We start from the raw sequence: 27,198 nt of genomic DNA on the forward strand, positions 1-27,198 counted from the left end.
TAATGATAAAACACCATTGATCAAGCATGTGAACCAACAAAATACCAGATCAAAGGGAGGCTACAGATTTTTGGCTGTTGAGTAGAGCTACTACTCGTGGATAAAAACTGTTTTTATGTCTGGTGGTGGGATCATGTTGGGGGTATCTTCACCAAACCAAGGCCCATGTGAAGACTCAAGAACAGAACAAGTATTGCCTGGATGAGAGAGTATTACCGCTAATAGTATTAGAGTATTACCTGTCAAGAGCGGTTGGAGAAAGATGAATTCTTTTCTCTGAAGCATCGGAGGCTCCAATAGGTGGCGCAGCAGTAGAGTCGCTGCCTCACAGCACCAGAGACACGGGTTCAATCACACGGGTGCTGTCTGTGCAGAGTTTGTACGTTCTCCCCGTGACCGTGTGGGTTTTCTCCGGGTGCTCCGGTCTCCTCCCACACTCCAAAGACGTGCAGGTTTGTAGGTTAATTGGCTTCTGTAAATTGTGAATAGTCCCTAGTGTGTGGGATCGTGCTAGTGTACGGGGTGATCACTGGTCGGCACAAACTTGGTGTTTCCACACTCTATCTCCAAAGTCTAAACGTTTGAGGGCCAATCCGATAGAAGTATATAAATGTAATACCATTGATGGGGTAGATAGTTGGAGTTTTTTGTCCCAGGGTGGCAACCAAGGTATTGAATAACATTTGAGGTCGATTTGGTATTGACGTTTGGAGAAGCATTGCAGACAATTTATACACAGCAAGATCCAACAAGATCTTTGATGGTGGTTGTGTAAGCAGTTAGAGTTAGACAATAGACAATAGGTGTAGGAGGAGGCCATTCGGCCCTTCGAGCCAGCACCGCCATTCAATGTGATCATGGCAGATCATCCCCAATCAGTACCCCGTTCCTGCCTTCTCCCCATATCCCCTGACTCCACTATCATTAAGAGCCCTATCTAGCTCTCTCTTGAAAGTATCCAGAGAACCCGACTCCACCGCCATCTGAGGCAGAGAATTCCACAGACTCACAACTCTCTGTGAGAAAATGTGTTTCCTCATCTCCGCTCTAAATAGCTTACCCCTTATTCTTAAACTGTGGCACCTGGTTCTGGACTCCCCCATTTGATTTTCATACCAGCCTTTGATCGTTTTATTGTTGCTTGCAGGAGAAGATGGAGTTATGGTTGCAATCCATTAAACTAGCCCTGGACAAAAAGAGCCAAAAAGGAACCATCCAGATTAACTCCGAAAACCTGATGAAAGTTTTTAATTTAGTGCCAGATCTGTCGAGGCCATTTGAGTACCTCTTGGCCACTGGAAACCTGCGCTCAAAATCGGGTGAGTACTCTGTATATATAACTTTGGTTAGGCCGAAGATGGACACAAAATGCTGGAGCAACTCAAGAACGGCTGGCCAGCATCTGTGGAGAAAAGGAAGAGGTGACGTTTTGTGTCGAGATGCTTCTTCAGACTTGATTAGGCTGCGTTTAGTTTAGTTTAGAGGTTCACAGCGGGAAACAGCCCACGGAGTCCGTGCCGACCAACGATCCCTGCACACTAACACTACCATACACACACTAAGGGCAATTTACAATCATACCAAGCCAATTAACCTACAAACCTGTACGTCGTTGTATTGTGGGAGAGAATCCACGCCGGTCACGGGGAGAACGTATAAACTCCGTACAGTGATGGATCCAGGGTCTCTGGCGCTGTGAGGCAGCAACTCTACAGCTGCGTCACCGTGTTGGTTCATCCCATTATGGGAAGGATGTGGGGGCGTTGGACAGAGTGCATAGGAGGTTTACCAACATGCTGCCTGGAGCAGAGGGTCTTGGCTATAGGGAGAGATTGAATAAGGCTGGACTATTTTCTCTGAAACGTTGGAGGATGAGGGGAGGGATGCTTATATAATTACGGGAGATATACACACGATCGATAGTCAGAAGCTTTTCTCCAGAATGGAAATGTCAGACAATGGATGGCATAGCATTAAGGTCAGGAGGGAAAAGTGTAACATTTTCTTACATAGGCAGTGGTGGGTGCCTGGAACATGCTGGCAGCTACTATAGTGATGTTGATGAAGCTGTTATATAGGCAAATGAATATGCAGACAATGGAGGGACATGAATCATATGTTTAGTTTAATTTAGCAACCTGGTCGGAATGGACATGGTGGGCCGGAGGACCTGTTCCTTTGTTGTACTAAAGATAGACACAAAATGGTGGAGTAACACAGCAGGTCAGGCAGCATCTCAGGAGTAAAGGAACGGGTGACGTTTCGGGTCGAGACCCGTCTTCAGTCTCCAGCATGTTGTGTCTATCTTCGGTGTAAACCAGCATCTGCAGTTCCTTCCCACACAACTCCTTTGTTATACTGTGCAGGAAGGAACTGCGGATGCTGGTTTAAACCAAAGATAGACACAACATACTGGAGTAACTCAGCAGGACAGGCGGCATCTCCGGAGAGAAGGAATGGGTCGAGCCCCTTCTATCCTTTGTTCTAAATGCATCATATCCACTGCTTGACACTGCTGGCAAGTTAATAGTTACAGTATATTGAATTTACTGTGGTAAATTCAACTTGGAACTAAATCTAATTTACAAATGTGTATATATTTTCATAGCTGTGGTCAGAAATCACACAATATTGCATAAGCCTTGTGTTGCTTCACGTAAACCAATGCAATACTCCACACGTGGGAAAACACCAAACATTCAGCACCTGATTGTTCGGCAATCCTCTGGTTCTCTATTGTCATATGTGCAAAGGCAGAGTGAAATTCCTTGCTTCCGTACAGTCCAGTCGAGTCGAGTATTGCCATAACTCAGCACAATCCCCGATTAGCAAAGTGTACGGAAATAGGCCACTGGAACCACATGCAAGAGGTGCCAGGTTTTGGCGCCATTACCAAAATCCAGCCCGTGCTCGAGGTCTGATGGAGCAGTGCCCGATCCAGGCGAGCCCCAGGTTGCTGCAGGGCCTCCAGCCATTGCCTTTCCCTGGATGTCTGGTTGTCAGGCAATCCACAGTGTACAGATACAGGGTAACTGGAATAATGTTTAGGGATCATTGCGCTGCATGGCAGCCTCATTGTTACTTGTAACAAAAGTTGTCATTCCAAAAGTTTTTTGTTGAAAACCATCACAGTGAGAGTTGAAATGGCATTCTTTGGATTCTTTCTCAAACTGCCTGGATGAGAGGTCCAGTTGTGTGCGGTATCTGCCATGCAGAGTGACTAAACTATTCTAAAGTCGGCTCTAAACTACTGGGAAGCAGACTGGAGACTGTAAAGCAGACTACGTGACTAAAGCGGCTTTGGTTTAATATAACACAGGCTCAGGATTGCGTGTGTCTTGCGATAAGTTCAACACTGGGTAGTGTACACCATTCATTCATCCATCCATCCATCCATTCATTCAATCATTCATTCATTCATTCAATCATTCATTCATTCATTCAAGCATACATACATTAATTCATACATTCATTCATTCATACATTCATTCATACATTCATCCATACTTTCATTCATTCATCATTCATTCATTCATTCAATCATACATTCATTCAATCATACATTAATTCATTCATTCATACATTAATTCATTCATTCATTCATACATTAATTCATTCATTCATCATACATTCAATCATACATTCAGTCATTCATTCAGCCATTCATCAGTCAGTCATTCAATCATTCAGTCATTCAATCATTCATTCATTCATGCACTCATTCATTCCAACCTGTCATTCCTTTCTGATCCAAGGTCTGGGAATGCTGCAGGACTCTGGTCTGTGCATCGTGGCGGACAAGTTGAACTTCATCCGCTACCTTTCCCATTTCCGCTGCGTGCACAGAGGGGCGGCCTTTGCCAAGATGAGAACCACGTCTGTACGCAGGTTACTGCCGGAGTCCTGGGGCTTCCTGTGCCCCGTGCACACTCCGGATGGAGAGCCGTGTGGCCTGATGAACCACCTGACAGCTATCTGTGAGATTGTCACCCAGACATCCAGTACCGTCACCCTGCCCACTCTGCTCTGTGGACTTGGTAAGTACCTTTATTGCCTGTGTAATGTTTGTAATGAAGTCACCCTGTATCTTTCCCATCTTACCTTCAACCTATGTCCTCTGGTTCTTGATTCCTTTACCCTGAGTAAAACACACCGTGAGCATTCCTTTAATTTTAGTTTCGAGATACAGCGCGGGAACAGGCCCTTCGGCCCACCTAAAGGGCCTGTTCCGACCAGTATTCCCCGTACACTAACACTGTCCTGCACACATTAGGGACAATTTACACTTACACCAAGCCAATTAACCTACAAACCTGTACGTCTTTGGAGTGTGGGAGGAAACCGAAGATCTCGGAGAAAACTCACGGGGAGAACGTACAAACTCCGTACAGACAGCACCCGTAGTCAGGATTGAACCTGAGTCTTTGGCGCTGAAAGCGCTGTAAGGCCACAACTCTACCGCTGCACCACCATGAGAGTTAATTATTCCGATAAAATCATTTCTCCCTCACCTAAACCCATGCACCCTAGTTTTTAATTTCGCCTACTCTGGGCAAAAGACTGTGTGCATTCACTCTGTCTATTTCCCCTCGTTATGTTATACACTTCTTTAAGATAACCTCTCGGCTTCCAGCACTCCAAGGAATGAAGTCCAAGCTTGCCTGATCTCCACAGCTCAGGTCCTTGAGTCCTGGCAACATTCTCGTAAATCGGTCAACTTGGAAATTACACGTAGCCTCCCTCTGCTGAAAGTAACACAAAGAACTGCAGGTTTTGGTTTGCAAAAGAAAAGACACAAAGTGCTGGAGTAACTTAGGCAGCATCTCGAAAGGGCATGGGTAGTTGACGTTTCAGGTCGGGTCAGAAGAAGGGTCCTGACCCGAAACATAAGTTCACAAGTCACAGGAACAGAATTAGGCTATTTGACCCATCTGGTCTATTCTGCCATTCATTCGTGAGTGATCTATCTTTCCCTCTCAAGCCCATTTGTCTGCCTTCTCCCCGTAACCTTTGGCACGCGTTCTAAAGAATTTGTCAATCTCCGCTTTAAAAATATCCAATGACTTGGCCTCCACGGCCGTTTGTGGCAATGAATTCCACAGATTCACCACCCTCTGACTAAAGACATTTCTCCTTTCAATTCTTGAGGTACGTCCTTTTATTCTGAGGCTGTGCCCCCTGGTCCTAGACTCTCCCACTAGTGGAAACATCCTCTCCACATCCACTCTATCCAGGCCTTTCACGACAGCATCTAGTAGTCCCTCTGCCAGATGAACTCGAGAGGTTGAAGAAGTTGACCCATTGTCACCTTCTTCAGGGCAGGTTAGGGTTGGGCTAAAAGTGCTGACACCCTGAAAAATAAAATGTAAAAAATAATCTTGATCCTTCTGTCCTGCAGACCAAGTGGACTGTAGCATTGTGGGGGGGCACGGTGGCGCAGCGTTAGAGTTGCTGCCTTACAGCGCCAGAGACCCAGGTTCCATCCTGACTACGGGTGCTGTCTGTACGGAGTTTGTACGTTCTCCCCGTGACCTGCGTGGGTTTTATCCGGGTGCTCCGGGTTTCCTCCCACACTCCAAAGACGTGCAAGTTTGTAGGTTAATTGACTTCTGTAAATTGTCCCAACTTTGTAGAATAGACTTAGTGTTTGAGTGATCGCTGGTCGGCATGGACTCGGTGGGCCAAAGGGCCTGTTTCCATGCTGCATCTCTAAACTAAACTAAAGTTCCAGTGATGTATACCCAGGTTTGACATAGAAACATAGATATTAGGTGCAGGAGTAGGTCATTCGGCCCTTCGAGCCTGCACCGCCATTCAATATGATCATGGCTGATCATCCAACTCAGTATCCCGTACCTGCCTTCTCCCCATACCCCCTGATCACCTTAGCCACAAGGGCCACATCTAACTCCCTCTTAAATATAGCCAATGAACTGGCCTCAACTACCCTCTGTGGCAGAGAGTTCCAGAGATTCGCCACTCTCTGTGTAAAAAAGTTCTTCTCATCTCGGTTTTAAAGGATTTCCCCCTATCCTTAAGCTGTGACCCCTTGTCCTGGACTTCCCCAACATCGGGAACAATCTTCCTGCATCTAGCCTGTCCAACCCCTTAAGAATTTTGTAAGTTTCTATAAGATCCCCTCTCAATCTCCTAAATTCTAGAGAGTATAAACCAAGTCTATCCAGTCTTTCTTCATAAGACAGTCCTGACATCCCAGGAATCAGTCTGGTGAACCGTCTCTGCACTCCTCTATGGCAATAATGTCCTTCCTCAGGTTTGGAGACCAAAACTGAACGCAATACTCCAGGTGTGGTCTCACCAAGACCCTGTACAACTGCAGTAGAACCTCCCTGCTCCTATACTCAAATCCTTTTGCAATGAAAGCTAACATACCATTCGCTTTCTTTACTGCCTGCTGCACCTGCATGCCTACCTTCAATGACTGGTGTACCATGACACCCAGGTCTCGCTGCATCTCCCCCTTTCGGCCAAATTTAGATAATAATAGACATCTAATGAAAAACATGGTGGAAATTTCCACCTAATTCCCTCAGCTGGTTGTAAATGTGTAGAAAATGTGTGAGAGGATTTTGGATCTACTACTGTTCCTATTTAGTTTAGGAGAGACAGTGAGGCCCACCGAGTCCACACCAACCAGCGATGCCCCCACTCTATCCCACACACTAGAGACAATTCAGAATTTTGACCAAAGCCAATTAATCTACAAACCACTACATCTTTGGAGTGCGGGAGGAAAGCGGAGCACACAGAGAAAACCAACACAGGTCACGGCGAAAACGTACAAACTCCGTACAGATAGCACCCATGGTCAGGTTGGAACCCGGGCCTCTGGTTCTGCCATTATTTCTTATGTCCCTGTGGTTTGGCAAATGATGCAATGCCAACACAGAGTATAATTGTCAGCCAGCCTGGAGCTGGCACCAATAAGTACAAAATAATCATGCCTCTTTGGATTAGGAACTGGATGTTGAGTACGTTGGAACCCCCACCCTCTTGGCACCTTGCACGATTCCCCACGTAAAGGAGAGGTGTCAATGGGGCTTTATTACCACGTCCAAATGCCCTTCAGTGAAATCCCTTCTTTGTTTGCATACAGTTCAGTAAAGTATTGCGTATGGAAATGGTCTACTGAGACCGCATGCAAGAATCGCCATGTTTGGCTCCTCCAACCTCATCTACTGTATCCGCTATTCCAGGTGTGGACTTCTCTACATCGGCGAGACCAAGCACAGGCTTGGCGATCGTTTTCGCTGAACACATCCGCTCAGTCCGCCGAAACCTACCTGATCTCCCGGTGACTCAACACTTTGACTCCCCCTCCCATTCCTACACTGACCTTTCTGTCCTGGGCCTTCTCCAGTGAGGCCCAGCGCAAATTGGAGGAACAGCTCCTCATATTTCGCTTGGGCAGCTTACACCCCAGTGGTATGAACATTGACTTCTCTAACTTCAAGTAGCCCTTGCTTTCCCTCTCTCTCCATCCCTCCCCTTCCCAGTTCTCCCACCAGATTACATTTTAACTCTGTATCGCCCACTCCCCTGACATCTGTCTGAAGAAGGGTCTCGACCCGAAACGTCACCCATTCCTTCTCTCCAGAGATGCTGCCTGTCCCGCAATTACTGGAGTTATTTTGTGTCTACCTTCGATTTAAACCAGCATCTGCAGTGCTTTCCTACACGCCATGTTTGGCGGCAGTTTCAAAGTCCAGTCCGTTCTCTAGATCTTATGGAGCGGTACCCGATCCAGGCGAGCCCCAGGCTGCTGCGGGGCCTCCAGCCGTCTCCTTCCTTGGACGTCTGGATTGTCCAGCGAACTAACGTCCCTCTCCTCACCCGTCCACCTTGAGATTGCGGAAGGCCAGACCTCTGTTCACTCTCCTACTGGCCTTGACCCTCGACTCTGGTCTTCAGGGGATGAGCAAGGGGCAGGCGTGTCGGCTTCCTGCCCTCACGGTCTTGTGTGTGTGTGTTCATGCTTTGTAGTGTGAAAGGATGTGTGCCCCTTGTATGTTTAGTTTACTGTAGTTTAGAGCTGCAGTATGGAAACAGGCCCTTCAGGCCACCAAGTCCACCTCGCCCAGCGATCACCCGTTCACACTAGTTCTATGTCATCCCATTTTCGCGTCCACTCCCTACACACTAGGGGGCAATTTACAGAGGACCAATTAACCTACAAACCCTCGTGTCTTCCGGAAACTCACGCGGTCATTGGGAGAACGTGCAAACTCCACACAGACAGCACCTTATTTTCGGATTAAAACGGGGTCACTGGTGCGGTGGGGCAGCAGCTGTGCCCCTGTGTCGCGCTATGTTCAATGGGGGAAGCACTACCATGGGATCATTGAGACCGTTGCAGTGACGCTGCTGCTGCGGGCCACTGTGTGAGCACTGTCTTTGCTGGTCAAGGCTCTGCCCTGAACTGCTCCTGTGTGTGTGTGTGTCCTGCAGGAGTCACCCCTATCGATGGCACACCCAGCCAGCCTTACTCCGAGTGCTACCCAGTCCTGCTGAACGGTGCCCTGGTGGGCTGGGTCGAGAAAGACAAAGGACCTAGAATTGCCGATGCCCTGCGCAACTTTAAGGTAGGCACCACTTTTGTTTCCTCTTTCAGCCGTTTCACGCGGTGGTTTCCAGGGGAAAGTATTTCAGTGGAAGACAATAGCCGTTTGTTGCTCAACACACGCTGACAACCTATCCGCTCTCTGGTTGTAAGTTTTTAAATAGATAGACTTTAGAGATACAGCGCAGACACAGGCCCTTTGGTCCACCAAGTCCATTCTGATCAGCGATCACCCCGTACACTAGAACTATCCTACACACTAGGGACAATTTACAATTTACAATGGCCTGTTTCCGCACTGTATCTCTAATCTAAACTAAACTCTCACTAAACACAGTGCCAACCATGTGCAAAACTCTTCACTTTAGTTAGTTTACCATTATTATCACATGTACCGAGATTTAGTTTTTTAGTGTAGTTTAGGGATAGAACTCGGAAACAGGCCATTCGGCCCACCGAGTCTGCACTGACCAGCGATCCCTGCACATTAACACTATCCTACACATACTAGGGTCAATTTACACATACACCAAACCAAAATGAACCTACACAAAAATGCTGGAGAAATTCAGCGGGTGCAGCAGCATCTATGGAGCGAAGGAAATAGGTGACGTTTCGTGCCGAAACCCTTCTTCAGACTGACCTTAACAATTAACCTACAAACCTGTACGTCTTTGGAGTGTGGGAGTAAACCGAAGATCTCAGAGAAAACCCACGCAGGTCACGGGGAGAACGTACAAACTCCATACAGACAAAGCCCGTAGTCGGGATGGAACCCGGGTCTCCGGCGCTGTAAGGCAGCAGCTCTACCGCTGTGCCACCGTGACATGGAGGTGAAGTGAGAAGCTTTTTTCCTCATCTTCTCATTCCCAAAGCACTACTCCTCATCTCCATGAATCCACGGCATTGGTCAAATATATTATATAAACCTAGCGCTGACTGTAAAAGGCAAAAGCAGCACTACCTCCAGTCCAACAATGAGCCACCATGGGGCCCACCTTTCCTTGATCATCTGTTGCCGGCACCGCTTTGTTCCTGCATTTCTTTATCTCCAGTTCCCTCCCCTCTACTTTCGGTCTGAAGAAGGGTCTCGACCCAAAGCATTATCTATTCCTTTATCTCCAGCGATGCTGCCTGACCCGCTGAGTTACTCCAGCACTTTGTGTCTATCGTCAGTATAAACCAGTACCTGCAGTTCCCCAGTTGGTCTGCGTTTTTCCTTTAGCACGCAAACTCTTTAAGTTTGTATATATTTATGTAATTTTTGCAAAATGATAGCGGATCGGAGTGAATGGATCATGGATCCTAATGGAGATTACACGCATGGTATTTTGTGGGTAGGCAAAAGTGCTGGAGAAACTCAGCGGGTGCAGCAGCATCTATGGTGCGAAGGAAATAGGCAACGTTTCGGGCCAAAACCCTTCTTCAGACTGATGCGGGGGGGGGGGGGGGGGGGGGGGGGGGGGGGGGGGGGGGGGGGGTGGGGGGGGGGGGGGGGGAAAGGAAGAGGAGGAGCCAGAGGGCTGAGGGAGAGCTGAGAAGGGGAGGAGACAGCCAGGGCTACCGGAAATTGGAGAAGTCAATGTTCATACCGCTGGGGTGCAGACTGCCCAGGCGGAATATGAGGTGCTGCTCCTCCAATTTCCGATGGTGCTCACTCTGGCCATGGAGGAGGCCCAGGACAGAGAGGTCGGATTCAGAATGGGAGGGGGAGTTGAAGTGCTGAGCCACCGGGAGATCAGGTTGGTTATTGCGGACCGAGCGGAGGTGTTGGGCGAAGCGATCGCCAAGCCTACGCTTGGTCTCACCGATGTAGGGCAGCTGGCACCTAGAGCAGTGGATGCAATAGATGAGGTTGGAGGAGGTGCAGGTGAACCTCTGCCACACCTGGAACGACTGTTGTGTATTTTGTGGAGCAGGTGCTACAGATGAAGAAAGTGCCCGCCTGGATAGAGATTGTTCTGATTCCAATGATGGATAAGCCCGGTATTTACCCGGGATTGTACCTCTTCACCACCATGTGCCGAATGATCCGTCCAGTCAGGAACCTGGCCTTGGGAAAGGAAGAGCTCATTGGAACACTTGAACAGGTAACAAACTGCTTATAACGGCGTTTCCCACTTGGAAACCTCTTGGAAAAATCTCACTCATTCTTCACAAAATGATAAAACAAATGGGGGCGGGATGATCATGTGATAGGAGTAGAATTTGGCCATTCGGTCCATCAAGTCTATTCCACCATTCAATCATGGCTGATCCATCTCTCCCTCCTAACCCCATTCTCCTGCCTTCTCCCCATTACCTCTGACACCTGTACTAATCAAGAATCTTTCTCTCTGCCTTAAAAATATCCACTAACTTGCATTCTGTGGCAAAGAATTCCACAGATTCACCACCCTCTGACTAAAGAAATTCCTCCTCATCCTAAAAGAACATCCTTTAATTCTGGGGCTATGACATCTAGTCCTAGACTCTCCCACTAGTGGAAACATCCTCTCCGCATCCACTCTATCCAAGCCTTTCACTCTTCTGTATGTTTCAATGAGGTCCCCCGTTGTTCTTCTAAACTCCAGCGAGTACAGGCCCAGTGCCGACAAACGCTCATCATAGGTTAACCCACTCATTCCTGAGATCATTCTTGCAAACCTCCTCTGGACCCTCTCCAGAGCCAGCACATCCTTCCTCAGATATGGTGCCCAAAATTGACCAGCGCCTTACAGAGCCTCAACATTACATCCCTGCTTTGTCTACAAGCCCGCTTGAAATAAATGCTAGCATTGCTTTGCATTTCTTTGCTACCAATTCAATTTGCAGATTAACTTTTTGTGAATCCTGCACCAGCGCTCCCAAGTCCCTTTGCACCTCCGATTTCTGGATTCTCTCCCCATTTAGAAACAAGTCTATGCCGTTATTCCTACTATCAAAATGCATGACTCCACACTTTGCTACACTATATTCCATCTGCCACTTCTCTGCCCATTCTCAAAAACCTGTCCAAGTCCTTCTTTTGTCAGGCAAGGCCTCCCTTTCACAAAGCCATGCTGACTTCAGCCTATTTTATCGTGACCTTCTAAGTATTCCGTAACCTTATCCTTTAGAATGGACTCTAAAATCTTACCATCCACTGAAGCCAGACTAACTGGCCTGTAGTTCCCACTATTCTGCTTTGCTCCTTTCTTGTACAGCGGGGTAATATTGGCAATTTTCCAGTCATCTGGAACCACTCCTGACTCTAGTGATCCTTAGCTTTAACCGATTTGTAGTACTAACTGACCAGCACCTTATAGAGCCTCAGCATTACATCCCTGCTTTGTATACAAGCCTTTTGTATACAACCAGTATACTAACTCGACAGTCTTCTAATCCTCGCAACTAAAGTAACCCAATCAGAAGTAACAAAATGAAAAGATAATAAATAAAGTTTTAATGATCCACGTAACTGGCCAAAGGTTTTGTGAGGCTACTTTGTTTTAGATTAATTTTAGTTTTGTTTTAGAGGCACAGCCTTGTATCGGCCCTTTGGCCCACAGATTCTCCGCTGGCTAGCAATCATCCCATACACTAGAACTACCCTACACGCTAAGGATAATTTACACAAGCCAATTAATCTACTCAGTTCATCTGTGGAACTCATTGCCACAGAGGGCTGTGGAGGCCAAGTCAGTGGATATTTTTAAGGCAAGAGATAGACAAATTCTTGATTAGAATGGGTGTCAAGGGTTATTGCTACTGTATGTACATATAACCATAACCATATAACAATTACAGCACGGAAACAGGCCATCTCGGCCCTACAAGTCCGTGCCGAACAACTTTTTTTCCCCTTAGTCCCTCCTGCCTGCACTCATACCATAACCCTCCATTCCCTTCTCATCCATATGCCTATCCAATTTATTTTTAAATGATACCAATGAACCTGCCTCCACCACTTCCACTGGAAGCTCATTCCACACCGCTACCACTCTCTGAGTAAAGAAGTTCCCCCTCATGTTACCCCTAAACTTCTGTCCCTTAATTCTGAAGTCATGTCCTCTTGTTTGAATCTTCCCTATTCTCAAAGGGAAAAGCTTGTCCACATATATATATTTTTACTGTTAAATTATTCTATGTTGGCTCTTCTGGGTGAGATGCTAGCTGCATTTCGTTGTCTCTGTACTGTACTATACACTGACAATAAAGATAGAATCTGAATCTGAATCTGATTTGGAGAAGGCAAGAAAATGGGATTAGGAGGCAGAGATCAGCCATGATTGAATGGCGGACTAGACTCAATGGGCTGATAGGCCTAATTCTACTGCTAGAACTTGGGAACTTGTGAAACCTGCACGTCTTTGGAATGTGGGAGGAAACCGGAGTGGCCGGAGAAAACCCACCCGTAGTCGGGATGGAATCGTGTCTCTGGACGGCAGCGACTCTATCGCTGCGCCACCAATCTTTTGCCTGAAAAGAAAACGGGATAAAATGCCTGATAGTCATTGAGGCGAGCACTTTGCAGTTATCATGACATAGTAATGTTAAATATAGAATTGTACATTACATTGGAAGAGGGCATGCTAACACTTCTGACATCTTGTTGATCCTGCAGCTGTACATGAACATTGCCATCACTGAGGCAGACATCCTGCCCGGAATAACGAGCCATCAGGAGCTTTTTCCCCACAGCATGCTGAGTGTTGTGGCTAGTTTCATCCCCTACTCTGATCACAACCAAAGTCCCAGGAACATGTACCAGTGTCAGATGGGTGAGTTAAAATGGAAGGTAATGGAGGGTTATGGTATGAGTGCAGGCAGGTGGGACTAAGGGAAAAAAGTTGGTCGGCACGGACTTGTAGGGCCGAGATGGCCTGTTTCCGTGCTGTAATTGTTATATGGTTATAAGGTGCTGTGTTACAAGCTGTTTGCACTGACTAAAACCCCCGTGTGGAGTGAATGTCAGAAATTTGGAGAAATTCAAGCGGGCAATGGTACAGAGAAGATTTACGAGGATGAGGGGTGATCTTATTAAGGTGTATAAAATCACGAGAGGAATAGATCGGGTAGATGCACAGAGTCTCTTGCCCAGAGTAGGTGAATCGTGGACCAGAGGACACAGGTTTAAGGTGAAGGGGAAAAGATTTACTAGGAATCTAAGGGGGCAATTCTTTCACAGGGAATAAGTTAGGTCTTTATTCTCTGGAGCGCAGAAGGTTAAGGGGGGACTTGATAGAGGTCTTTAAAATGATGAGAGGGATAGACAGAGTTGATGTGGACAAGCTTTTCCCTTTGAGAATAGGAAGATTCAAACAAGAGGACATGACTTCAGAATTAAGGGACAGAGGTTAGGGGTAACATGAGGGGGAACTTCTTTACTCAGAGAGTGGTAGCTGTGTGGAATGAGCTTCCAGTGGAAGTGGTGGAGGCAGGTTCGATTGGTATCATTTAAAAATAAATTGGATAGGCATATGGATGAGAGGGTTATGAGTGCAGGCAGGTGGGACTAAAGGGGAAAAAAGTTGTTCGGCACGGACTTGTAGGGCCGAGATGGCCTGTTTCCGTGCTGTAAGGGTTATATGGTTATATGGTTAAAGAGTGGTGGGTGTATGGAACAAGCTGCCAGAGGAGGTAGTTGAGGCTGGGACTATCCCAACGTTTAAGAAGCTGTTAGACAGGTACATGGATAGGACAGGTTTGGAGGGATATGGACCAAACGCGGTCAGGTGGGCCTAGTGTAGCTGGGACATGTTGGCCACTGTGGGCAAGGTGGGCCGAAGGGCCTGTTTCCACACCCTATGACTCTATGCAGAGTTTCACCAAGTTTGGTGAATGAATTAGCAAGAAAATAAAAGGGTGGTGGTGCTCCAGACAAGACGACTCGATGAGTTTAGTTTAGTTCAGAGATACAGCGCGGAAACAGGTCCTTCAGCCTTTCCGAGTCCGCGCCGACCAGCGATCCCTGCACACTAACATACTCAAGACAATTTACAATTTTACTGAGGCCAATTAACCTACAAACCAGCGATCACCTGAACACTGAGTCTAACCTACAAAGGAGGGACAATTTACAGAAGCCAATTATCCTACAGACTTTGGAATGTGGGGGGAAACCGGAGCACTCGGTGAAAACCCTTGCGGTCACGGGGATATCTCTTTCAAAGCATTTCAATAAGGATGATGTCGGATCTATCGGGTGGTGGTCATTGTGAAAGACCATTTGACTTGGGGACTGGACAGGGAGAAGCTGCTCTGTTGAGGTTCACCTCAGAGAAAACAAAATGAAGAACATTGGTGGATGGGCCAAAATGGAGGTGTGTCTTTGTACAGTGAGTGTTTGTTTAACATTGGGTATTCACTGCAGGTTAGTGAGGTTCACGGAGCAGATTCAATCCTGGAATTCGATAGATGATCAATATGTAGAGTCACAGAGCATGGAAACAGGCCCTTCGGCCCAACTTGCCCACACCGACCAACATGCTCTATCTACACTCGTCCCACCTGCCATGAGTTTGGCCCGTATGCCTCCAAACCTGTCCTATCCATGTACCTGCCGAAATGTTTCTGAAATGTTTTGATAGTACCTGCCTCAACTACCTCCTCCGGCAGCTCGTCCCATACACCCACCACCCTTTGTGAGTGTACTTGAAAGGGAAATAATTGCAGGACTGGGGAGCGGCGGGTGCAGGAGGCAAACTGGCTGGATTGCTCCTGTGTAAGACACAGTGCTGGAGTAACTCAGTGGGTCAGGCAGCATGCGTGGAGGGAAGGGATAAGATAACGTTTTGGGACAGGACCCATGTTCAGACTCTGAGCAGGGCAGGAGAAGGGATTATTGATGGAGAGCAACGAGAGAGAGTCTCACAGAACCCCTTCTTCTGACTGCTTTTAGTTTAGTTTAGAGATACAGCGCGGAAACAGGCCCTTCGGCCCGCCGAGTCCGCACTGACCAGCGATCCCCGCACACGAGCACTATCCGACACACACTCGGGCCAATTTACAATTTTACAAAGTGAATTAACCTACAAACCTGTAAGTCTTTGGAGAGTGGGAGGAAACTGGAGCACCCTGGGAAGGCCCACAGGTCACGGGGAGAACGTACAAACTCCGTACAGACAAGCACCAATAGTCAGGATCGAACCTGGGTCTCTGGCACTATAAGGCAGCAACTCTACCGCTGCACCCATGTTCTGTGAAGGACTGGAGTTTCGGCCCGAAACGTCGCCTATTTCCTTCGCTCCACAGATTCTGCTGCAACCGCTGAGTTTCTCCAGCATTTTTGTCTACCCTAGAGTGGACATGATGGGCTGAATGGCTTCCACCATTCAGTAATCTTGGCGATCCTGTCGTTTTGTTTTGGTTAAGGCTGTTCCCTGCAAAATATCAGCAATCAGAAATTCACTAATCCATATATACATGTATATCAAATAATCATATGATGTGTTGATGACCTTTTGATTTTGTATTGCAACCCAACAGATTATTTACTTCTATCCATCTTCCTTCTAGGGAAGCAGACAATGGGGTTTCCATTGTACACTTTCCCAGCCAGATCGGATAGCAAACTGTATCGTCTCCAAACTCCACAGAGTCCACTGGTTCGGCCGCATATGTATGACTTTTATAATATGGACAACTACCCCATAGGAACCAATGCTGTTGTGGCTGTCATCTCCTACACTGGATATGATATGGAAGATGCTATGGTATGTATGTACTTGGACTTGGATAGCTGGTTTAGCAAGTGGAAATTAATCCACTGGTCGATTAGCAGCTAGCTTTGGTGAGGTAGTGTACTTTAAAAACTTATCTTTGCAACTAATTCTGCTATAAATGGAACAGGCTATTAAACACTACAAACTCCAAATAAGCTCAGGACCACCTAGACTGGAGGGCATTGGATACTATTATTGGTTGTTTGATTTTATGTGTATGTATGTGTGTGTGTGTGTGTGAGATATATATGCACGTGTGTGTGTGTGTGGGTGTGTATATATATGTATATGTGTATATGCATATGTTGTGTATATATATATGTATATATATATATGTGTGTGTGTGTGTGTGTGTATATATATATATGCATATACATGTGTATATATATACAGGTGCACAACCTTTTATCCGAAAGCCTTGGGACCAGACACTTGTCGGATTTCGGACATTTTCGGATTTCAGAATGGAAGATTTTTAGCGTAGATTAGGTAGGTAGCGCGGGCGGCTTGAAAAGTCTGGAGCTGCTGCCTCCTCCCCGGTGACCGGGAGAATCATTGCATAAATGTTAGTCAGTTAGTTTGGAGGGATTTTATGTGGTGGTGGAGTCGGGGTGAAGGGGGAAACTTTAATTCTTAGTCCCCTACCTGGTCGGCGACTCCCAACCTCGCGGAGCTGGGGGCTCCGTCCGGCCGCGGGCGGCGCCAGTTGTAGCTCCGACCCCGGCAACTCTACCCCTGGCTGCGAGGCGCTCCAAATCCAGCGCCGCCCGCGGTCGGACGTCCCAGCTCCGGGAATGTCGGGAGTCGGCGGCGTCGCGCTGGGATACCAGCGGGGAGCGGGCAATGCCTTACTGGGTCGCCGTGCGGCAAGCTCCGGAGCGCTGTGGCCGCCGACACACAACATCGCGGAGCGTCGCTGGATTTGGAGCCGCGGAGCTGGGGGCTCCGTCCGGCCGCGGGCGGCGCCGGTTGGAGCTCCAACCCCGGCAACTCTACCCCTGGCTGCGCGGCTCCAAATCCAGCGACGCTCCGCGATGTTGTGTGTCGGCGGCCACAGCGCTCCGGAGCTTGCTGCACGGCGACCCGGTTAGGCATTGCCCGCTCCCCGCTGGTATCCCAGCTCCTCTAGGATCTTTGCCCAGCGCTGCGATGCCGCCGACTCCCGACATTCGTGGAGCTGTGGCGCGCTGGATTTGGAGCGCCACGCAGCCAGGGGTAGAGTTGCCGGGGTCGGAGCTACAACCGGCGTCGCCCGCAGCCCCACCGGCCACAGCGCTGCGGAGCTTACTGCACGGCGACCCGGTAAGGCATTGACCGCTCCCCGCCTCTCCGACCAGGTAGGGGACTAAGAATTAAAGTTTACCCCTTCACCCCCCTTCACATAAAAGCCCTCCAAACTAACTGACTAACATTTAAGCAATGATTTACAGATGTTTAAGCGTCTCCCGGTCTCCATGGAGGAGGCAGCCGCTACAGTAGTACAGACCTGGGTTGACCGTGGGTCGTTTCGGGTCAAGTTTGGCGCCAAACGCGAGCTTTGGTGTGCAGACGACATCTGGAAAAAATGGCCGGTTTTCGGAGCTTTTCGGTTTCTGGAACACCGGATAAAAGGTTGTGCACCTGTATATGCACATATACATACACACACACATATATATATATATATAAGGATATATATATGTGTGTGTGTGTGTGGGCGGGAGGTGGATAAGTCACCTGGACCGGATGGACTACACCCTAGGGTTCCGAAAGAGGTGGCTTTAGAGATTGTGGAGGCGTTGATGGTGATGTTTCAGGAATCACTAGAGTCAGGACTGGTCCCAGATTATTGGAAAATTACCAATATTACCCAATGAGGAAGAAAGATTCTAGGGGGAGAATGAGGTGGCCGTGGCTGACAAGAGAAGGCAAGGACAGTATAAAACTAAAAGAGAAGACATATAACATTGCAAAGATTAGTGGGAAGCCAGAGGATTGGGAAGCTTTTAAAGAACACCAGAAGGTAACTGAAAAGGCAATGCGGGGAGAAAAGTAAGCTAGGAAGCTACGAAGGAAAGCTAGCCAATAATATAAAAGAGGATAGCAAGAATTTCTTTCATTATAGAAAGAGGCAAGAGTGGACGTTGGGCCGCTGGAGAATGATGAAGGAGAAGTGAGAATGGGGAATAAAGAAATGGCAGAGGACTTGAATGACCTTTTTGCATCGGTCTTCACAGTGGAAGACACCAGCAACGTGCCTGAAATTCAAGAGAGTCGGGGGGTGGAAGTTAGTGAAGTGGCTATTACTGGGGTGAAGGTGCTTGGGAAACTGAAAGGGCTGGAGGTGGATAAGTCACCTGGACCGGATGGACTACACCCTAGGGCTCTGAAAGAGGTGGCTTTAGAGATTGTCGAGGCATTGATGGTGATGTTTCAGGAATCACTAGAGTCAGGAGCGGTCCCAGATGATTGGAAAATTACCAATATTACCCCGCTGTACAATAAAGGAGCAGAACAGTGGGAACTACAGGCCGATTAGTCTGACTTGTGTGGATGGTAAGATTTTAGAGTCCATTCTAAAGGATGAGGTTACAGAGTACTTAGTTCACGATAAAATAGGCCAACCAACATGGCTTTGTGAAGGGGAGACCTTGCCTGACAAATTTGCTGGAATTCATTGATGAAGTAAATAGCAGGACAGACAAAGGAGAGTCAGTAGATGGTTTACTTGGATTTTCAGAAAGCCTTTGATAAGATGCCACACGTGAGGCTGCTAAGGAAGATGAGAGCCCACGGTATCAAAGGGCAGATACCAGCATGGATAGCAGGTTGGCTGGATGGCAGAAGGCAAAGAGTGGCAATAAAGGGGGCTTTTTCTGGTTGGCTGCCAGTGACTAGCGGAGTTCCGCAGGGGTCGGTGCTGGGGCCGCTACTCTTCACGTTGTATATTAATGATTTGGACAAGGGGATTGAAGGCTTTGTGGCCAAGTTTGCGGATGATACGAAATAGGTGGAGGGGCAGGTGGTGTAGAGAAAGCAGGGACTCTGCAGAAGGACTTGGACAGGTTGGGAGAGTGGGCAGTGAAGTGGCAGATGAATATAGTGTAGCAAAGTGTAGAGTCATGCATTTTGGTAGTAGGAATAAAGGCATGGACTATTTTCTAAATGGGATAGAATCCAGAAATCGGAGGTGCAAAGGGACTTGGGAGTGCTGGTGCAGGATTCCCAAATAGTTAATCTGCAAGTGGAATCAGTAGTAAAGAAAGCAAACTCAATGCTAGCATTTATTTCAAGAGGACTTGTATACAAAAACAGAGATGTAATGTTGAGGCTTTATAAGGTGCTGGTCAGGGCACATTAGGAATATTGAGAGCAATTTTGGGCACCATATCTGAGGAAGGATGTGCTGGCTCTGGAGAGGGTCCAAAGGAGGTTTGGAAGAATGGTCCCAGGAATCAGTGGGTTAACCTATGATGAGCGTTTGTCGGCACTGGGCCTGTACTCGCTGGAGTTTAGAAGAATGAGGGGTGACCTCATTGAAAGGTACAGAATAGTGAAAGGCTTGGATAGAGTGGATGTGGAGAGGATGTTTCCACTAGTTGGAGAGTCTAGGACTAGAGGACATAGTCTCAGAATTAAAGGACGTTCTTTTAGGAAGGAGGCTTGATGGGCCGAATGGTCTAATTCTTCTCATATCATTTATGATGTATGTGTGTGTGTATATATATATATATATATATATACATTGGCTTGCAAAAGTTTTCATACCCCTTGAACTTGTCCACATTTTGTCACGTTACAACCACAAACGTAAATGTATTTTATTGGGATTTTATGTGATAGACCAACACAAAGTGGTGCATAATTGTGAAGTGGAAGGAAAATGATACATGGTTTTCACATTTTTTTACAAATAAAAAACTGAAAAGTGTGGCGTGCAAAAGTATTCAGCTCCCCTGAGTCAATACTTTGTAGAACCACCTTTCGCTGCAATTACAGCTGCAAGTCTTTTGGGGTATGTCTCTACCAGCTTTGCACATCTAGAGACTGAAATGTTTGCCCATTCTTCTTTGCAAAATAGCTCAAGCTCAGTCAGATTGGATGGAGAGCGTCTGTGAACAGCAATTTTCAAGTCTTGCCAGAGATTCTCAATTGGATTTAGGTCTGGACTTTGACTGGGCCATTCTAACACATGAATATGCTTTGATCTAAACCATTCCATTGTAGCTCTGGCTGTATGTTTAGGGTTGTTGTCCTGCTGGAAGATGAACCTCCGCCCCAGTCTCAAGTCTTTTGCAGACTCTAACAGGTTTTCTTCCAAGATTGCCCTGTATTTGGCTCCATCCATCTTCCCATCAACTCTGACCAGCTTCCCTGTCCCTGCTGAAGAAAAGCATCCCCACAGCATGATGCTGCCACCACCATGTTTCACAGTGGGGATGGTGTGTTCAGGGTGATGTGCAGTGTTAGTTTTCCGCCACACATAGTGTTTTGCATTTAGGCCAAAAACTTCAATTTTGGTCTCATCTGACCAGAGCACCTTCCTCCACATGTTTGCTGTGTCCCCCACATGGCTTGTGGCAAACTGCAAACGGGACTTCTTATGGCTTTTTTTCAACAATGGCTTTCTTCTTGCCACTCTTCCATAAAGGCCTGATTTGTGGAGTGCACAACTAATAATTGTCCTGTGGACAGATTATCCCACCTGAGCTGTGGATCTCTGCAGCTCCTCCAGAGTTACCATGGGCCTCTTGGCTGCTTCTCTGATCAATGCTCTCCTTGCCCGGCCTGTCAGTTTAGGTGGACGGCCATGTCTTGGTAGGTTTGCAGTTGTGCCATACTCTTTCCATTTTCGGATGATGGATTGAACAGTGCTCCGTGAGATGTTCAAAGCTTGGGATATTTTTTTATAACCTAACCCTGCTTTAAACTTCTCCACAACTTTATCCCTGACCTGTCTGGTGTGTTCCTTGGGCTTCATGATGCTGTTTGTTCACTAATGTTCTCTAACAAACCTCTGAGGCCTTCACAGAACAGCTGTATTTATACTGAGATTAGATTACACACAAGTGGACTCTATTTACTAATTAGGTGACTTCTGAAGGCAATTGGTTGCACTGGATTTTATTTAGGGGTATCAGAGTAAAGGGGGCTGAATACTTTTGCACGCCACACTTTTCAGTTTTTTATTTGTAAAAAAATGTGAAAACCATGTATCATTTTCCTTCCACTTCACAATTATGCGCCACTTTGTGTTGGTCTATCACATAAAGTCCCAATAAAATACATTTACGTTTGTGGTTGTAACGTGACAAAATGTGGACAAGTTCAAGGGGTATGAAAACTTTTGGAAGCCACAGTATATATATAAATGTATGTATGTGTGTGCGTATATATATGTGTGTGTGTATATATATGTATGTGTGTGTGTGTGCGCGTGTATATATGTATGTGAGATATAAATATATGTGTGTGTGTGTGTCTGGGACATATGACAATAAAACACTTATTGCCATAGAACAACGCCTGTGCCAAACATGATGCTGAGACCAACTCGTATCTGCCTTCACATAATCATTTTCACTCCTCTCCCTGCTTATCCATGTGCCTATCCAAAAGTGTCTTAAATGCCACTATCGTATGCCTCCATCACCACCCCTGGCAGCACGTTCCAGGCACCCACCACCCTCTGTAAAACAAAACTGGCCCCTTTAAACTTTTCCCCTCTCACCTTAAACCTCTGCCCTGTAGTATTTGATGTCTCCATAATAATAATAATAATACACTTTATTGTCAATGTAAATACATACAACAAAATTTCAGGCACACTGCCCGAGTGGAGCTCCAACGTATCCGATAAATAATAACGACAATGGAAACAGGAAAAAGGGCAAGAAAAAGGTCGTCAGAATGTGCAATATTTCACAGTATAGTGTTATAGCAGTGCAAAATATTGACTATGGGGGCTGTGTGTTCGGTGCAGAGTTCAGAGTGGTGATGGCCCTGGGGTATAAACTGTTTGTTAATCTTATGGTGTGTGATTTAATGGACCTGTAACACCTTCCTGCGGGCAGAAGGGCAAACAAGTGATATGTGGGATGCGATGAGTCCTTTAGGATGCGTGATGCCTTCTGCAGGCAACGAGAGCTATAGATCTCTTCCAGGGCAGGCAGATCTCCATCCTGAGAAGTTATGTTCTGGAGTGTATTTTTGAAAGTAGAAAGGGAATGTCACTCCATGTCGATGCAAGGGACTGCAGATGCTGGTTTACAAAAAAAAGACACAAAGTGCTGGAGCCACTCAGCGGGTCAGGCAGTATCTCTGGAGAACATGGAAATGTGACATTTTGGGTCGGGATCCTTCTCCACTCTGAAGAAGTCGACCCAAACATCACCTATCCATGTTCTCCAGAGATGCTGCCTGACCCACTGAGTTACTCCGGCACTCTGTGAAACGTCACCTATCCATGTTCTCCAGAGATGCTGCCTGACCCGCTGAGTTACTCCAGCACTCTGTGAAACGTCACCTATCCATGTTCTCCACAGATGCTGCCTGACCCGCTGAGTTACTCCAGCATTCTGTGAAATGTCACCTATCCATGTTCTCCACAGATGCTGCCTGACCCGCTGAGTTACTCCAGCACTCTGTGAAACGTCACCTATCCATGTTCTCCACAGATGCTGCCTGACCCGCTGAGTTACCCCAGCGCTGTGTGTGTTGTTTGTTCCCATTCCTCCTTAACTGCTTACCCCAATTAGTGCAATTAATTAAAAAAAAGAAGCATATTTGTTTTCAAGAAGCCTTGTATTAATCGGTGATCTTCATTATATTCTAAACATGTCAGGGAAAAAGTATGTTTCCATTGGATGCAGATTTGCTTTGGGGGACATTTGTATTAAACCTTTGTGGTTCTAATGGCACATGTTTTTTTTTAATTTAAAAGATTATCAACAAGGCATCATGGGAGCGAGGCTTTGCCCAGGGAAGTGTCTATAAGACGGAAATAATCGACCTTGACCAGCAGGTTAAGCAAAGCAACGGGAACATTGTGTTCGGCGTAGCGTCCGGTCAAACGAGAGTCACACACAAACTAGATGATGATGGATTGCCACCAGTCGGGGCTGTACTGGAGTACGGTGATCCGTATTATGGTTACGTCAACCTTAACACTGGGGATGGTTTTGTCAGCTACTACAAGTGAGTCGTCTATTCACTGCAAATACCCAACCAATTATGGCGGTACGGTGGCGCAGTGGTAGAGTTGCTGCCTCACAGCGTCGGAGACCACCCCCCCTTCGTTCCCGACTACGGGTGCTGTCTGTGCGGAGTTTGTACCTTCTCCCTGTGGCCACGTGGATTTTCTCTGTGTGCTTGCGTTTATTCCCACATCCCAAAGACGTGCGGGTTTGTAGGTTAATTGGCTTCTGTAAATTGTCGTCAAAACATGCGTAGTATATTTCAAAAATAGTTTCACTCTGCAGTTCTATGTGTGGCAAATAAGGCACCAGTAAATTGTTCCTAGTGTGTCGGATAGTGCTAATGTACAGGGTGATCGCTGGTCGGTACATATGCGGTGGGCCGAAGGGCCTGTTACCACCCTGGATCTCTAACGTCAAAACTCTACGTTTGCAAAATTGATCTGAGTTCATTTATTTGGGCTGGTTTTCCTTTCCCACCAGAAGCTGACACTTTTCTATATCTGGCAGGGTCTATAGAAATGCTTTATTTGTTCCTTCTGAACACTTTGTGATATGTTTACAAAACAAAACTAACTTTGGACGCAAACTGTAAAGACAATGAGAAAGAAACAATCTGCTGGAGAAACCCGGCAGATCAGGCAGCATCTGTGCAGGGAGATGTTTTGGACCGGGATCCTTCATCTCAACTCAGTGGATTGCAATTGGTTTTGGGTTAGGACCTTTCATCTGGGCAGCGAATGAAGACTGGATTACAATTACAGGTGTTGCCCGACTTACATAAGGGTCACATCCTGTGGATCCTTGCTTAAGTCAGATGTTGTGTAAGGTGGAGAACCATGTGGGAACTCTGTGGAGATGAGGGCGGTCATGGTGGCGCAGCGGTAGAGTTGCTGCCTTACAGCGCTTGCTGCGCCAGAGACAGGTTCGATCCCGACCACGAGTTTGTACGTTCTACCCGTGACCTGCGTGGGTTTTCTCCGAGATCTTCGGTTTCCTCCCACACTCCAAAGCCGTACGGGTTTGTAGATGAATTGCTTGGTATATATGTAAATTGTCCCTCTTGTGTGTAGGGTAGTGGTAATAGAAACATAGAAACATAGAAATTAGGTGCAGGAGTAGGCCATTCGGCCTTTCGAGCCTGCACCGCCATTCAATATGATCATGGCTGATCATCCAACTCAGTATCCCGTACCTGCCTTCTCTCCATACCCTCTGATCCCCTTAGCCACAAGGGCCACATCTAACTCTTAAATATAGCCAATGAACTGGCCTCGACTACCCTCTGCGGCAGAGAGTTCCACTCGCCACTCTCTGTATGAAAAAAAGTTCTTCTCATCTCGGTTTTAAAGGATTTCCCCCTTATCCTTAAGCTGTGACCCCTTGTCCTGGACTTCCCCAACTTCGGGAACAATCTTCCTGCATCTAGCCTGTCCAACCCCTTAAGATCCCCTCTGAATCTCCTAAATTCTAGAGAGTACAAACCAAGTCTATCCAGTCTTTCTTCATAAGACAGTCCTGACATCCCAGGAATCAGTCTTGTGAACCGTCTCTGCACTCCCTCTATGGCAATAATGTCCTTCCTCAGATTTGGAGACCAAAACTGTATGCAATACTCCAGGTGTGGTCTCACCAAGACCCTGTACAACTGCAGTAGAACCTCCCTGCTCCTATACTCAAATCCTTTTGCAATGAAAGCTAACATACCATTCGCTTTCTTTACTGCCTGCTGCACCTGCATGCCTACTTTCAATGACTGGTGTACCATGACACCCAGCTCTCGCTGCATCTCCCCTTTTCCTAGTCGGCCACGGATCTTCCTGTTGGAGAAACCCTTCTTCCGACTGCTTCTTTTAGTATTAGTTTAGAGATACAGTGCAGAAACAGGCCCACCGAGTTCGCGCAGACCAGCGATCCATGCACACTGACATTATCCTATACACACAATAGGGATAATTGACAATCTTTACCGAAGCCAATTAGCCTACGTCTTTGAGTACGGGAGGGAACCGGAGCATCCGGAGAAAACCCACCCGGTCATGAGGAGAACGTGCAAACTCCATACAGACAGCACCCGTAGTCAGGATGGAACCTGGATCTGTGGCGCTGTGAGGCAGCGACTCTACCGCTGCGCCACCGTGTGCCCGTACGTAGGTTGGGGAGTGCGTGTGGTTTAAACGTGTATTTGTTCTCCTGCAGGAGCAAGGAGAGCGGCGTGGTGGATAACATCAAGGTGTGTGGCAACGACAGTGGGACAGCGCTGTTTAAACGGGTCTGCATCACCCTGAGGATCCCGCGCAACCCCACCATCGGGGATAAGTTTGCCAGCCGGCACGGGCAGAAGGGCATCTTGAGCCGTCTGTGGCCAGCGGAGGACATGCCGTTCACGGAGAGCGGGATGGCGCCGGACATCCTGTTCAACCCGCACGGCTTCCCTTCCCGCATGACCATCGGCATGCTGATCGAGAGCATGGCGGGCAAGTCTGCCGCCGCGCACGGCCTGTGCCACGACGCCACGCCCTTCACCTTCTCCGAGGAGAACTCGGCCCTGGAGCACTTTGGCAAGATGCTGCGGGCAGCCGGCTACAACCACTACGGCACGGAGAGGCTCTACAGCGGCATTAGCGGGCTGGAGCTGGAGGCGGACATCTTCATCGGGGTGGTCTACTACCAGCGCCTGCGCCACATGGTGTCCGACAAGTTCCAGGTGAGGACCACTGGGGCGAGGGACAAGGTGACCAACCAGCCCCTGGGGGGCAGGAACGTCCAGGGGGGCATTCGCTTTGGGGAGATGGAGCGCGACGCCCTGCTGGCTCACGGCACCTCCTTCCTGCTCCACGACCGTCTCTTCAACTGCTCCGACCGCTCGCTGGCCCACGTGTGCGTTGACTGCGGCAGCCTGCTCTCGCCGCTGCTGGAGAAGCCACCGCCGTCCTGGTCCGCCACCCGCCACCGCAAGTACCAGTGCACCGTCTGCCACAAGTCCGACACCATCGAGGTCATCTCCCTGCCCTTCGTCTTCCGCTACTTTGTGGCCGAGCTGGCTGCCATGAACATCAATGTCCAACTCAACGTGCGATGACCACCGCTGGCTCGCGTTTAGTTTGGAAACAACAGGCCTCTTCGGCACATCGAGTCCATGCCGACTGTTCCACGTAATCCCCAATCATCCGCTCCCTGCACACCAGGGGCAATTTTACACAGGGCCGATTAACCTGCACACCCCCCATGTCTCTTGTGGTGTGGGAGGAAAGCCATTCACCGGCTGGGAGAACATACAAACTCCGCACAGACAGCATCCCAGGTCAGGATAGACCCTGGATCTGTCATGCTGTAAGGGAATACATCTACTGGCGGTGCCACTGGTAGAGCTGGCAATGGGATGGTTTTTAAAAAAAAGTATTTTTGTAGCTCGGAGGAAAAATGAGATCCTCAGAAACATGGACTGTGCTAAAAAAAACCGAAACGACTTAAAATCAAATCTTGCTGTGGACTGATGGTGACGGCATCCATGCTTTATTTCTGCTAAAGCTACAGGTCAAAATGAAAGCAATTGTATTATCCAAGATGCCTTTTAGAAAATGAATTATGTATTGAAACGACGATACCATTCCAACATCTTTCCCACCCTGCCATCTCTGTGCATTGGATTATGGTTTGAGTGCCCTGGGTTGTTAGGGTGTGGACAGACTGGAAGAAACATTACAGTTTTCAAATAAAATGTGCTGCCATTTTTATTTTGAAGTATTTACTTGTC

The 27,198-nt window shown here is 47.5% G+C and overlaps 1 protein-coding gene across 1 annotated transcript in view; it reads left to right on the plus strand.

Moving 5' to 3' along the window:
* Window positions 1-27,188, plus strand: part of polr1b (RNA polymerase I subunit B) — a 69,415-nt gene extending 42,227 nt beyond the window's left edge. Inside the window, exons 8-15 of the mRNA XM_055636310.1 lie at window positions 1,148-1,319; window positions 3,756-4,037; window positions 8,470-8,603; window positions 10,501-10,671; window positions 13,167-13,323; window positions 16,061-16,257; window positions 23,189-23,442; window positions 25,641-27,188. Coding sequence (XP_055492285.1) covers window positions 1,148-1,319; window positions 3,756-4,037; window positions 8,470-8,603; window positions 10,501-10,671; window positions 13,167-13,323; window positions 16,061-16,257; window positions 23,189-23,442; window positions 25,641-26,523 — 2,250 coding nt within the window. The 3' untranslated portion in view covers window positions 26,524-27,188. The remainder of the gene's footprint in view (window positions 1-1,147; window positions 1,320-3,755; window positions 4,038-8,469; window positions 8,604-10,500; window positions 10,672-13,166; window positions 13,324-16,060; window positions 16,258-23,188; window positions 23,443-25,640) is intronic.
* Window positions 27,189-27,198: the final 10 nt, after the last annotated feature.

The sequence above is a fragment of the Leucoraja erinacea genome, chromosome 5 (genome assembly GCF_028641065.1).
Source record: "Leucoraja erinacea ecotype New England chromosome 5, Leri_hhj_1, whole genome shotgun sequence".
Classification (NCBI taxonomy): Eukaryota; Metazoa; Chordata; class Chondrichthyes; order Rajiformes; family Rajidae; genus Leucoraja; species Leucoraja erinaceus.